The following is a 14,864-nucleotide window of genomic DNA, read 5'->3' on the forward strand; positions in this document are numbered from 1 at the left end:
TCCTCTAATCCCCCCTCCCCGTTCCTCGCTGGACTTAACTCTATATTATACAATGATTTATAATACTTTTGAAACTCTGCTCCATTTTTTGGGGTATCTGTTATTTGTTTCTTATTCACTACCAAATTATGGACATGCTTTAGTTCTTGTTGTCTCTTTAACTGTCTGGTCAGTAGCTTTCCTCCTTTACTACCTTGCTCATAGAAGCGATGTGCATAGTACCTTTGCTTATTTTTCACTTTTTGATCTAAACATTGAGCTAATTTCAGTCGTAGTTCCTCTAATCTATTTGACTCTACAAGTTGCTTCATATGTGGACTTACGGGCCTTTTGCCATTGTTTATCCATGAATCTCGTTCCTATTGGTTAACATCTAGGGAGGGAATGTTGTAGTTGGATCTTTTCTTGTAAGATGTTATGGAATAAGGAAAGGACTAGGACTGTACCGCTGGGGGGGGGGGGGGGGGGGGTGGAAACCAAGAGATGTGGGTTGTTTTTAAGGCAATGTGTTATTTGCAGGAATTGTACTGATAAGATTCTGGGTCAAGTACTAGTTTCGATTGAAGCTGTTGGAAGGTTATGATCTGACTATCGTGGCCCAAATTAGTCAAGTATAGGGATTCATGGTTGGGCCATTTGTGAATAAGGAGAACTGACATGATCAATTTAAGAGCAGGTAAAGGTACTTTGATGGAGGTGGTTGGAGTGTTTATCCAGGTGTTGGAAGTAAATTTGCGCCAGGATCTAACGGCTGCCGGAATGGTAGGAGTAAGGTGGATAGGGAGTTTTGCTCTCGGGTTTAAACTACATAGCCAATTCTTTAGGTTTTTTCCCAGAATAATATGCCTTTCTAGTTCCCCCCAATGAGTGATAGCTTTAGGAGGGAACCATTCTTTTAACTGAGCTAATATACCTGCGGTGTAGTAGTCAGCCAGGTCTACTAAGCCAGATGCCCTTGCAAATCTATGTTTAAAAAGTCTAGGTTTAGACACTCATGGCTTTTTCCCTGCCCAAATGAACTTTTGGAGGGTGTTGAGGTAAACTCTTGCAATGGGGATGGGTAGAGTGTGGAAAAGTTATATTAGTTGTGGGAATATAGACATTTTGAGTGCCACCAAACAAACTGCCCCAAGAGTTTGCGTTTCCCTAACTGTTGAAAGGATAGGGACAATTTATTTTTATATTGGGTGTAGTTCTCATTAAAGAGATTGACTCATTAGTGGTATATTTAGGTAAGATATGACTACACCAGCCCAATCAAAAGGGAATTATAAAGATAAAAGGTTGCTGTCGACCCATGGATCAAGTATATGCGATTTAGTGGCTTTGACTTTATAGTAGGATATAGTTCCAAACTTTTGTAGTATATCATGCACAGCTGGTAAGGATGAATATGGATTGGTCAGCATTAATATTGTGTCAAATAGACTTATTCCATGGTTAGCGCCTCCAACTTGGAAGCCGAAACTAGCTTGGAATTTATTTCCCCAACAGTCCTATTATAAAAATTATAAAAAAAATTATAAAAATGTCATTTGGTTACAGTATTGTATGACCGCGCAATTGTCATTCAAAGAGTGAAAGCGCTAAAAGCTGAAAATTGGTCTGGGCAGGAGGGGGGTTTAGGTGCCCAGTAAGCAAGTCGTTAAACCAGAGGGGCGGTATTTTGTCACTATGGTTGCAAGTTCCAGAATGGGGGGTGGCCTGGATGGGTATGATGCCCCATTCCCCAAGCAGGGAAAGGCCTTTTTCCAGGGAGGTGATAGTGAATGACAATCCATTGCATTATACGACGGCTTAGTGGGGTGTTTCCCTTTGTAAGCTATGTTATTGTTGCGTAGTGTTTTAGTGATTGTATTTAGCTGCCTGCAGAGATCCAGGGTATGTTTAGAGAGATTCGCATAGATCTGTATGTTTGCATAAGGTTCCCCAGAGAACGTGATGTTCTCAGTACAGGCATACCCCACTTTTAAGTACACAATGGAGTTTATTTACTAAAGCCGGAAAATGCGTCTCACTTCTGCATAGAAACCAATTTGCTTCGAACACCAGCAAGTTCTATTAAGCTTTGGTAATAAAACCTGGAAGCTGATTGGTTTCTATGCCAAAGTGAGCCTGATTTTGCACTTTCTAGCTTTATTAACCCCATTGTGTACTTAAAAGTGGGGTATGCCTGTATTTGTTCCTTAATGGAGAAAAAGTGCACCCACGGGCAGGAAAGAGGGTTTGGTAATACGATGAATGCGATCAATAGTAAGGTCCAGAGGAGGAAGTTTAGGCACTAGTGAGTGGAAAAGGTCTTTAGCATAATGCATGAGATCGTGCAATAGCTGGGGGAAACCCAGAACTTACCTTTGTGTCTGCATCTGCAGTGTCCAGCCTTATACTGGCCTTGGCTGGGCTTTCACATGGAGGACTCTGCAAGGGAAAAGAACTTCTGGGAGAGGATCTCCCATCACAGCCATTGGCCCAGGTTGTGGTGTCTGTAAGTTCTGAATAATGGCTGTCGTGTGGTGTGGAGGAGGGGGCCGGAGAGCCGGTGCCATCTTGGCCTGCCCCACCTGAGAGCCAATGGAAGTATGCTGTTAATGTTTTGGGCCTAATGTTCCCCTGCGGTATCCTTGACATGGCCGGGAGGTAGTGGGTGTTAGCTAAGATCTGTGTGGGTCTCAGGTATTTTGGTGCGGTGCTCTATGTGCTTCTCGGGCACTGTTTTTCTCCCTCTGGGCTCTGAAGCTCCAGGCTCAAGCTGCCATCCACAGCACGCTAGCCATGCCCCCCACAAGCTAGGTTATTGAACATCCATATGAACTGGTATAAACCATTTATCAGAGGCAACAAATGCTTTTATCTCCCAAGGAATCTGTTGGCAAGTTCTCTGTGGTTAAGCTGCATGTCACATATTTTGCATACAGATGGAAGCAGTACCTGAATATACCTTTATATGATTCACCTATAAACTCCTGCACAATGACACATACATTGGGAGATGAAAGGAAAATATTGTACACCAATCTGAGGCTATAGCTTTGAGTACTGTCCATCTAACACTTGGGCTTCCGGAAAGGAAAAGAGAGAATGTTGATGATTTTTAAAGATGAGTTGTCCTGTCAAATCCGGGGATCATAAATCAATAGTCCATACCCCCATTGCACATGTTCCTGGGGAAAGCTTCAGATACTGGGTGCTGTTACAACCACCAGCTGGAGACAGGATCCACAAAGACTATATTTGCCAGTACACCTTGTATCTTTATTCCAAATGGTTTTTATTTCAGCATGATCACATCAAAAGCAAGAAAGTGCAACATTTTGGAGTCACGTAGGACCCCTTCATTAGGCATGTGATAAGTGTAAATTAATAGTGCAAAATATTTAAATAAACATCCACCAATCAAAAACAGGCAAAAATGAAAGCACTGCCCACCCCTGGATAGGTATGATGTCATCAGTCCCACCAAAAAGACAATAATTACGTATAGATATCACACAGTATTGTTTAGTTGCATAAGGCTTGATTGCCCACTATCATTGACACTGACCTTTATATTGTTATCAGTTCCAGCCGCAATAGTACTGACCTCCTTCTGCGGCTCGATCAGGCACATCTGGCAGAAGAGCTTAATCTGGGTTGAGGAGACATCGGGACAGGCAGTGTGGGTTGCCAGGCAACCCACCTAATCCAATTAAGCCGGAATCGCTGGTCGTGCATTTCTCAAGTGAATGGTTTTTGCACATTGTTTTTTTTTTTGGTATAGTCCAATCACTCCAAAATTGAATATTAAAAGCAAACAAAATGTTGAACTGCTTTCAAACAACATTTGTCAAGGTGTTGCCTGTAAAGAGCTTTTTTAAAAAATTTCATATGAAAAGCCAGCTTAAGATGTTTATATACAGTGCCTTGCAAATGTATTCACCCCCTTGGCTTTTTACCTATTTTGTTACATTATAGCCTTTAGTTCAACGTTTTTTTAATCTGAATTATATGTGATGGATCAGATCACAATAGTCTACATTTTTTAAGTAAAATTTGAAAAATATATACATTAAACTATTTTTCAGACATAAAAAACTGATAATTGGCATGTACGTATGTATTTACCCCCTTTGTTATGAAGCCCATAAAAAGCTCTGGTGCAACCAGCTACCTTCAGAAGTCACATAATTAGTGAAATGATGTCCACCTGTGTGCAATCTAAATGTCACATGATTTGTCATTACATATACACACCTTCTAGGCCCCAGAGGCTGCAACACCTAAGCAAGAGGCACCACTAACCAAACACTGCCATGAAGACCAAGGAACTCTCCAAACAAGTAAGGGACAATGTTGTTGAGAAGTACAAGTCAGGGTTAGGCTATAAAAAACAATCCAAATCTTTGATGATCCCTAGGAGCACCATCAAATCTATCATAACCAAATGGAAAGAACATGGCACAACAGCAAACCTGCAAAGAAACGGATGCACACCAAAACTCACGGACTGAGCAAGGGGGGGCATTAATCAGAGAGGCAGCAGAGAGACCTAAGGTAACCCTGGAGGAGCTGCAGAGTTCCACAGCAGAGACTGGAGTATCTTTACATAGGACGACAATAAGCCACACGCTCCATAGAGTTGGGCTTTATGGTAGAGTGGCCAGAAGAAGCCATTACTTTCAGCAAAAAAACTAATGGCACATTTTGAGTTTGCAAAAATGCATGTGGGAGACTCCCAAAATGTATGGAGGAAGGTGCTCTGGTCTGATGAGACTAAAATTGAACTTTTTGGCCATCAAATAAAATGCTGTCTGGCGCAAACCCAACACATCACATCACCCAAAGAACACCATCCCCACAGTGAAACATGGTGGTGACAGCATCATGCTGTGGGGATGTTTTTCAGCAGTCAGGACTGGGAAACTGGTCAAAGTTAAGGGAAAGTTGAATGGACTAAATACAGGGATATTCTTGAGAAAAACCTGTACCACTCTGTGTGTGATTTGAGACTAGGACATAGGTTCACCTTCCAGCAGGACAATGACCCCAAATACACTGCTAAAGCAATACTTGAGTGGTTTAAGGGGAAACATCTAAATGTGTTGGAATGGCCTAGTAAAAGGCCAGAGTTCAATCCAATAGAAAATCGGTGGTCAGACTTAAAGATTGCTGTTCACAAGCGCAAACCATCCAACTTTAAGGAGCTGGAGCAGTTTTGCAAGGAGGAATGGGAAAAAATCCCAGTGGTTAGATATGGCAAGCTCATAGAGACTTATCCAAAGCGACTTGGAGCTGTGATAGCCGCAAAAGGTGGCTCTACAAAGTGTTGACTTTAGGGGGTGAATAGTTATACACATTGTCTTTTTCTGTTATTTTGTTATTTGTTGTTTTCTTCATAATAAAAAAAAAACATCTTCAAAGTTGTGGACATGTTCTGTAAATTAAATGATGTAAATCCTCAAACAATCCATGTTAAATCCAGGTTATGAGGCAACAAAACACAAAGCCAAGGGGGTGAATACTTTTGCAAGGCCCTGTATGTGTATTTCCGCTATGTGTTTGGTTGTTTGCCTGGGGTTTAGTTTTAATTAAGCATACATATCGCGTATCAGGAATTTTTGAGAGGGCATTGTTTCGTTCTGCTCTCTTTCGTAAACAGGAGTTGATGTACATTATCATGGCCAAAGGTATGTGGACATCCTCCGTATTGAGTTCAGATACACAAGAGCAGGTTCATAAAGAAATGGTTTGATGAGTTTATAGGCACTTAGGTGACCTACACAACCCTGACCTCACCACCATCTGGGATGTACTAGAATGCTGATTGTGAGTCAGGTTGTTTTGTCCAACATATGTACCTGACTTCACACATGCTCTTTTGGCTGAATGAACACTTATTCCCACAGACTGACTCCAGATTCTTGTGGAAAGCCTGTCCAGGAGAGTGCCTATGTTTTGGATTTGTTTGGAATGGATTTCCAACAAGCTAAAATAAGTGTGATGGTCTGGATTCCACAAACATTTGGCCATTTAGTGAATTGTTTTTTCGTGGACCTAGCCTTAAATATTTGTGGGCCAACATACGTGCAGTGCTGTGCCCCTTTTTTATTGCAGTAAAAGATGTTCCATTTAATGACAGGTCCCCCTGTTCCACCTGAAGATGTTTCTGTGCATCCTGGGCCTACACCAGTTACGCTGCTAGTTACATGGAGACCACCAGTGCTGTCGCCAACAGGAACCTCCAATGGAGCCAATGTCACTGGATTTTCTGTGTATGCAAGGGGACAAAAGGTAGGCTACTTTGTAAAGAAAAGAGAAATCTTTGCTATTACAGTTTTGCTTTCATGTTTTGCAAGAAGTTACATATATAGGCAGAACAATGTGGGCAAGACTCTGAACCAATTTGCTCATCCCAAAGTTTATATTTACAACACCTTTTAAAGCAAATCTTTCATACTTGAAGCATAAAGAAAGTGTTGTAGACCAGATAAGATTAACACAGAACAGATGGTATGGTTTAAGGCTCTGCTGCCATAGCAGCAATTAGAAGAATACTTCTAATAGTAGTTTTGACACTTTTATTTAGCCACATAGAAGCTCTTTTATTTTTGGAGCACTTGTCATTGCAAGGTGTGTGAAAGCTACAGACAGGTGTTTAGCAAGGCTGCATCCAGATTGATATTTTTAATTACCGTAGCATAAAACTTATTGAGAGAAAAGCCAATCTTGATCAGGCTAGTTTTGTAAACTGCAATGGTTGTACTTCATGGCAGATTCTTTGCTTATTCTGCTCTGTAGATCAGCCTTTCTAAGCCAGCATTCTTGCAGTACTTTCTAGGGCAGTGATGGTGAACCTTGGCACCCCAGATGTTTTGGAACTACATTTCCCATGATGCTCACCTACACTGCAGAGTGCCAGAGCATTATGGGAAGTGTAGTTCCAAAACATCTGGGGTGCCAAGGTTCGCCATCACTGTTCTAGGGGTTCCTTGAGCAATGAACGTCTGTTTTCTAGATAAGTTAGCGCTGATAATTTCAGCTATCTATAAGCTATCCTTTCTTCCCACTGATCACCTATGTAAGTAGGATTTTTTTCCACCGACTACCAGTATAATGGGGCCCTTCTCCACTGACCACCGATGTAATGGGGTGTTTGTCCCCTACTTTCTGTGTTAGGGGGCCCTTCTCCCATTTACTACCAATTTAACTGAGCACTTCATTGACTGCACTTTTATTGGTGGCAGATAGCCTTAAAACTGAGTTTTAGTCCCCCTATTCGATTTTTTTTAAGATTCCACTCTATATGCAATCTTTAGATAGTGTTATTCATGTAGTCCTTTTGATTTATGTTTGAATTGAATAAAACTATCTAGATCTCGGAATCTGGCAGGGTCCATCTCCACTGAGGGCATCTGAAGCCCTCTTCTATCTATTTCTGGTAATCGGTGCAGCTGGCTACCCAGCATGCACCTCCCAATCTCACACCTGCGCAGTAATGGCACCGCATGGAGCTCCTTCCTCCTGAGTCCTGACACATTGCCATTATGGCGTTAGCGAACGTTCCCATCAATCATTGCTAGATTTCGTCACTAGGTGATTCGCAAGAACTCCTGGTATATATGATACCGCTATCCCAGGGGCCCTTGTGAATTGCCTAGTGACTTAATTTCCTAGATGAGGACTGCCATCTAGTGAAGTGCAGGAGAAATAAGATAATTAAAGGCATTTCCTTTAAAAATTTATAAATAAATAAAATTTCCATTGTGAAAAAGATGCTCCCAGGGGATACCATAGAGAGGAAGTGTAAAAAAATGGGTAGAACCTTGCTTTAAAAAGTAAGGGGCACCAGTTATTCGTGTCTCATTCAAATAGTGAGGCATATTAACAATGTGTTTTGTAATTGCATGATACTTTCCATAAATAAAGAGGGTGACAGCAAATACAATAGTAGGTAGTCAAAAACAATTTACTGTTTCTCAGTCTACTTCTTTTATTTTGTATGTGTAAATGCAGGTGGCGGAAGTGGTGTTTCCTGCTGCAGAAAACATGGTGGTGGATCTCCTAAAATTACTTAATCTAGATGCCAAGGAAGTTACAGTGAGAACCTTGTCAACACAAGGGGAATCTGATGACTCCCATATTGCTTATATTCCGCCTGAACTACTGGTGCCTCCAACACTTCAACAACACACAAGGACTATGCCCAAATGCAAGCCATTATCAAGTGCTGGTGTACCAGATACCAAAGATGAACATATATGTCCTCACAGGAAAGTGGATGAGTCTTGGGAACACCATCATTCAGTATCCTCAATGCATGGACATACCTTGGAACCTCCAACATCAAATTTTCACAGTTCAGGTCCTGGTAGAAGATCACCTTCCCCACAAAGAATTCTACCGCAACCACAAGGTGCACCCATATCAAATACAATGGCCAAAGCAATGGCAAGAGAAGCAGCACAACGAGTTGCAGAGAGTAACAGGGTAATGTATGCACAATTTAAATTGTGTATTTCAAAGACAATTTTTTTGTCAAGTTGGTGTGTTACTGTTGTATTTTAATGAGAAGCTCTAACCAAAAAGCTACATTTACTGTTGAAACACAATTATAGAAATGGCTCCTACTGCTTGGTGTTATTTTTTTGATGCTTAGTGAAAATAACAAACACAATTTACACTGCTGGAAACATATCTCTCATGGAACTTTGTTGCAGCAATATAAATCACACAATTAGAGTATACAGTATGTATACTAAATAGAAAATCTTTCTTAGACAGTGAATTAAAAGTTATCTGGTCTGTACAATTCACGTCCTACTCTGTAAAACATTCCTACTAAACACACAAGAACCAAGAATACATTTTAGTTAAAATAAATTGCATATCCACCAAATCAACCCTTTTATTTTAACTAAAATGTATTCCTGCTTCTTGTGTGTTTAGTAGGAACGTTTTACAGCGTAGGACGTGAATTGACCAGCCAACTTTTAATTCATTGTCTAATAACGATTTTCTATTTTTTTTTTACACATACTTTAATTGTGTGATTTCTATTGCTGCAACAATGTCCCATGGGATATATATTTCCAATAGTTCAATAGGGATGGAGCAGACATTTTCCCATGATATAATTGCTACTCTTTGATAACATTTGCACAGTTTCAGTGGTAATCACGAAAACCATAGAAAGGTCTGCAGTGGAACATAACATTATTCTATAGCCAATCTGAGATTTTGGCTGTAGACCCTGGAAAATTGTAATCCTTATTATGCAGCAAATAGCAATTTGCAATCACAAATGCAAAAAGTGAAAAGGAAAAGCAAGGCATAAGTTTAAAGCACACAGGGGCCTGTGTATACTTTCCATAAAGGTCAGTGGGAATGCAAAACAGCTTAGACAGGGTGACATTTAGATCAGGAGCAACTGAAAAGAAACTCAGACGGTTCTGATGTCAAATGCAATGCATCCTGCACAGGCCCTTAAACATAAAACAGTTATAAAACACAACTAATTATTTTTTCCCCTAAATCTTTGTATAGATATGTAAAAAAAAATTGTAATTATCTTTTGGGGAAATATAGTTTGCACTTTAAATGACTGTAACCAACCAGGCTTTTACACAGGTAAAATTGTAGAGGTAATGACTTAAAGGGAACTTATACTGAGAGAAACACATTGGCTACCGTTGCCTGGTTGTTTCTTTGCAATTGTCTTGATTTTTAGAAATTTTTTTGTGTTTTGATAGCTGGAAGGAGAATGCATACACAAATTTTCTGTTCAATATATTTTTCCTTAATTAATTTTCTATTTTTATCTAACTTTTATAAATGAGAGGTATGCCTCGTGTTCTGGGAGGCAACAGAAGAAAATTAAAGTAATTATGAAGGCAGATTTTTTATCCTAATGTATTCTATGCATTAAGATAAAAAGCCTTCTGTGTGCAGTAGCCCCCTCAACCCCTCTAATACTTACCTGAGGTCCCTCTTGATCAGAATACTCCAATCACTGAGCAGCAAATTATATCAGCTGCAATGTAATGTATTTCAGTTATCTTGCAAACCTGGACTGTTAGTGGGTCCTGATGACAGGAGTTGAGAACCACTGCTCTAGATCCAGCGATGTTGCAGGGATGTCTTTGCTGCTTCTGCCCCGGGACTCCCCTCTTCATTGGCAGAGACAGCAGCGGAGCACAATTGGGGCCTGTTGCTGTCAATCAAAATCAGTCAGCCAACAAGGAGAGAAAAAGGATGAGGGCGGGTCATGGCTCCATGCCTGAATGGACCCAGGGAGCTGTGACTTGGCTCTGGTGCCCCATAGTAAGCTGCTTGCTGTGGTGGCACTCAACAGGAGAGAGGGGCCAGGAATGCCAAAGAGGGACCTAAGAAGAGGAGGATCTGGACTGCTCTGTGCAAAACCAGTACACAGGGAAAAAAAAACAGACTTTAATATTACTTTAAATAAAGATTGTTTTAGAACCAAGGCCTGCAGAAAAGGGTTCAGAATACCACTCCTCTGAAGGTGTACAGAACCACCCCTCACCCTGGACAAAACCTTAATATAAAAAAAGGGATAAAAAGGGGAAGGGAAGGGGGTGGGAGTTGGAAGAAGAGATAAGTGATGGAAAGAAGGACTAGCGGGAAAAGAGAGTAGGAAAGGGGTGTAGAAAGAGTTTAAGTTCTCAACACCCAGGGGACCCACTCCTCACTCTCAAAGAAGCAGAAACTCTGGATCAAAAGAAGGTGGTATGTAGGACTCGATCCATGGCTCTCAAATCTTAAGATTTTATTTTATTTTTTACAAAATTCATCACTTGGGAAACTTGGTGCTTAATTCAGCAAAAGGGACGACTGGAGTACTCAAAGCATGCACTATGGCCCTTTTTACTCCTGGGCAGATGTGCATAACTAGCCTAAATTGAGTGTTGGTGCATTCTTCATGCTGGTGATGTTGGAGTGATACAGCATTTGGTAAACTCTAATACAGAATCTACACACTTTAGGACAGTCTCGCATATAAGACTGAAAGACAGGTCTGCCTGGCAACCCTAAAAGCATTGAGGGGAGTGGATTGGTATTGCATACGATAGCCTCAAAGGAACAAGGTACCAGCACAGGAGGACCTTGTAGTTTGCTTTCACAGCCAGCACATTAGAGGAACTTTTAGCCTCAGACAACTACATTCTAGCCAAATCTTCCTCTGGGGTATAAGTTTTTCCAATTTGATCACATAGGAGGGAAGGACAGTTGCTGCAATGCAGATAGTAAACCTGTCCTTTCAGCTCAAAAGCTTGTAGACTTCACCTCCATATCATCCCTAAAATTCGCCCCTTTTTAACTTGTGAAACCACCAAGCTACCCATTCACTCCCTTGTTCTCTCTTGCCATGACTATTGCTTCTCCCTTCTCATAGGCCTACCTCTCTATATAGCTATCCCCTCTTCAGTCTGTATTGAATGCTGCTGCCAGACTCATGTACCTTACCAGTCGCTCAGTGTCTGCCATCCCTCTCTGCCAGTTCTTCCACTGGCTTCCGATTACACAGCAAATTAAATTCAAAATACCAACAACAACATAGAAAGCCATCCACATTTCTACCCCCAAGCTGCATTGCCAATCTTGTCTCCAAATATCACCAAACTGTGCTCTCAGGTCCTCTCTAGACTCTATGCTCTCAAGCTCTCTTGTCTCCTTCTCCCATGCTCGTCTCCAGGACTGCTCCATAGCCTCTCCCATCCTCTGGAACTCTCTACCTCGATCTGGCTATCTCCTACACTGGCCATCTTACCAGTTACCAGATTGTAACTGTACTGTCTCTCTTTAGATTGTAAAGCACTGCTCAAACTGTTGGTGCTATATAAATCCTGAAGAATAATAATAGTAATAATAGGAGAGGTAAGTCCCAGGGGAAAGACAAGGTCCCCTAAGATGGAAAGTGAGGGAAAATGATATGGACTCCCCTAAATAAACATGATGGCATCACCACAAATAATCCTTATCATTCAGCATTTTTAACCAAAAGGAGTATCTTCATTTGAGACCACTATCCCAACACACATTACTTTTCCCGCCCCCCCCCCCCCCCCCCCACAGCTCAAGGAGATTCTGGGCATAAGGTGTCCTACCATGGCACAGCCAACTGCAAACTGTGTCTATGAGCATCTACCTCAAATTAATCTGCTTAATCCTCCACAAGCCCTGACTCGCACACATTGGGGCTTATTTACTAAGGGGAATGCGCTGCGCCGGTACATTCCTTAATTTGTGCGCCAGATAAATTATTAAGTGAGTGTATGAATCGGGGCATGCATAAGCGCAACAGATAATATGCTGTTGCGTGCGATAATAATATCCCATTGATAATAGCACACGCTGTATCATTAACAGTCCATTCACACAGGGGCAACACGACTTCCAGCGCGACTTTGGGAGGCAACTTGGACACGACTTGTGTGAATCACAGCGCGGCTTGGGGCGAAACTTACATCACGACTTTAAGTCGCCTCCAGGCCAAACGACTTTAATTTAAAAAAAAAACGGCATGGGTTCCCCTCCAAGAGCATACCTGACCCGAAGGGTCTGGTATGGATATTAATGGGAACCCCGCGCCCCCAAAAAAATGGCATGGGGGTCCCCCTCAAAATCCATACCAGGCCCTTCAGGTCTGGCATGGATTTTAAGGGGAACCCCGCGCCAAAAAAATAATGGCGTGGGGGTCCCCTCAAAATCCATACCAGACCCTTATCCGAGCACGAAACCTGGCAGGCCACATGCCCTCAACCCCCAAAGCACCTTGTCCCCATGATGATGAGGACAAGAGCCTCATCCCCACAACCCTGGCGGTGGTTGTGGGGGTCTGCGGATGGGGGGGCTTATCGGAATCTGGAAGCCTCCTTTAACAAGGGGACCCCCAGAATTCCTGCTCCCCTGTGTGAAATGGTAAAGGGGTACAAAAGTACCCCTAGCATTTCACCAAAAAAGTGACAAAAGTTTTAAAAATGACAGAGTTTTTGACAAGTCCTTTATTAAAGTCTTCTTCTTTCATCATCTTTCTTCTGGTCTTCTTCCTTTTCTTCCTTCTTCTTTCCTTCATCCTTCGGTTTCTTCCTCCATCTTCGTCTTCCTCCGATCCTCTGCTTCTTGCTCTGGTGTTCTCCTCCGGCATCTTCCTCCACGGTGTCTCTTCTTCCTTGCTTAATTCTCAGGCTGCTCCGCGCAATGGGAGGCTCCCGCTGTGTTATGCTTCACTTCTTCTGACACTTATATAATGGAAGCGTGCGTCAGAGGGGGTGGGGTCACTGGGTGGCCCCACCCTCCGTTATATAAGAACTGTCAGAAGAAGAGAAGCGTCACACAACGGGAGCCTCCCATTGTGCGGAGCGACCCGAGAAGGAAGCGAGGAAGAAGAGAAGCCTTGGAGGAAGAGGCCGGACGAGAACACCGGAGCAAGAAGCAGAGGATCGGAGGAAGAAGAAGATGGAGGAAGAAACCGAAGGATGAAGGAAAGAAGGAAGAAGTCCAGAAGAAAGAAGATGAAAGAAGAAGACTTTAATAAAGGAATTGTCAAAAACTGTCTCTTGTCATTTTTAACACTTGTTGTCACTTTTTTAGTGAAATGCTTACCATTTCACACGGGGGGAGGCCAGGATCTGGGGGTCCCCTTGTGAAAGGGGGCTTCAAGATTCCGATAAGCCCCCTGCCCGCAGGCCCCCACAACCACCAGCCAGGGTTGTGGGGATGAGGCCCTTGTCCTCATCAACATGGGGACAAGGTGCTTTGGGGGTTCCCCAAAGCACCCTCCCAATGTTGAGGGCATGTGGTCTGGTACGGTTCAGGAGGGGGGGCTCTCTCTCGCCCCCCCTCTTTTCCTGCGGCCTGCCAGGTTGCATGCTTGGTAAGGGTCTGGTATGGATTTTGAGGGGGGCCCCACGCCATTTTTTTTTGGCACGGGGTTCCCTTTCAAATCCATTCCAGACCTGAAGGGCCTGGTATGGAATTTCAGGGACCCCCACGCATTTCTTTTTCTTCTTAATGCTAACATGACCTATGTGCAAATAGCCTTAAAAAAAAAACATAGAAGTGAACCAGCGCAAAAAAAGTCAAGTTGAGAGGTGCGTCTGTTCAACTTATTCAAATGCATCTACATGGCTTGACATTTACTAAGATTTTGCCGGCGCAGTGAACCAAAGCACATGAAGGTTCGCAAATGCCGATTGCGCATGCGCAGTGCATAAATTGACCTTGCGCAGTTCCAAGTGTATTTGCAGGCACAGCAAGCTTGCTCAGAGAAAGTTACTTTTCCATTCTATTTTGGGCATATGTGTTACTTGGACAGTTATAACTATACTTCCTCACATCACCCCCATAATATTTTAATTTTGAGTTGAATAATGCGTGCGCCATGTCTATAGCGGTGCACCGATCGCAGCCTCCTGTGCGCCGGCATGCTAATAGTAAATGGGGAATTGCGCTGTTACAGGCGCAAATGCTTTGCGAATGCGCTTTATATGTTTGTAAATCATCCCCCATTGGCTCAGAACATTTCTAGCTGTCCTGGGTAAATTCTCCTTCTGAAGATGTTAGTTTCTAGGGAGGCTTAGTGATGTAATCACTTCAATGCTTTTTGAGGGTCTGATCTTGAAAATTGCAAAGATCAGTTGTTCTGGCATCATCCCGACTTCATCTTTTGTATACTTGATCTGGCCAGAAACAGCTAGGCACTTGGCATTTTTAGAAGGAAGCTCCTGTATTATTCTCAGCACAGGTTTCCTTTATGGTATTTTTAGGTTTTGTGTATTATAATCTGGTAAAGATGTAGATATTCTATTACTTTGAACAAGACACATTTTTAAATTAAATTTTATTCACTGAACACTTATGCATGAGAT

The 14,864-nt window shown here is 42.3% G+C and overlaps 1 protein-coding gene across 25 annotated transcripts in view; it reads left to right on the plus strand.

The window, feature by feature from the left end:
• Positions 1-14,864, plus strand: part of RIMBP2 (RIMS binding protein 2) — a 777,506-nt gene that overhangs the window by 624,153 nt on the left and 138,489 nt on the right. For all 25 annotated transcript variants that reach the window (XM_077461782.1, XM_077461787.1, XM_077461794.1 and 22 more), the window contains 2 exons: positions 6,116-6,267; positions 7,990-8,463. In XM_077461782.1, the coding sequence (XP_077317908.1) occupies positions 6,116-6,267; positions 7,990-8,463 (626 nt within the window). The remainder of the gene's footprint in view (positions 1-6,115; positions 6,268-7,989; positions 8,464-14,864) is intronic.

Source organism: Lithobates pipiens, unplaced genomic scaffold (assembly GCF_037356315.1).
Source record: "Lithobates pipiens isolate NorthernLeopardFrog02 unplaced genomic scaffold, aLitPip1_a1.2 Scaffold_3, whole genome shotgun sequence".
Lineage (NCBI taxonomy): Eukaryota > Metazoa > Chordata > Amphibia > Anura > Ranidae > Lithobates > Lithobates pipiens.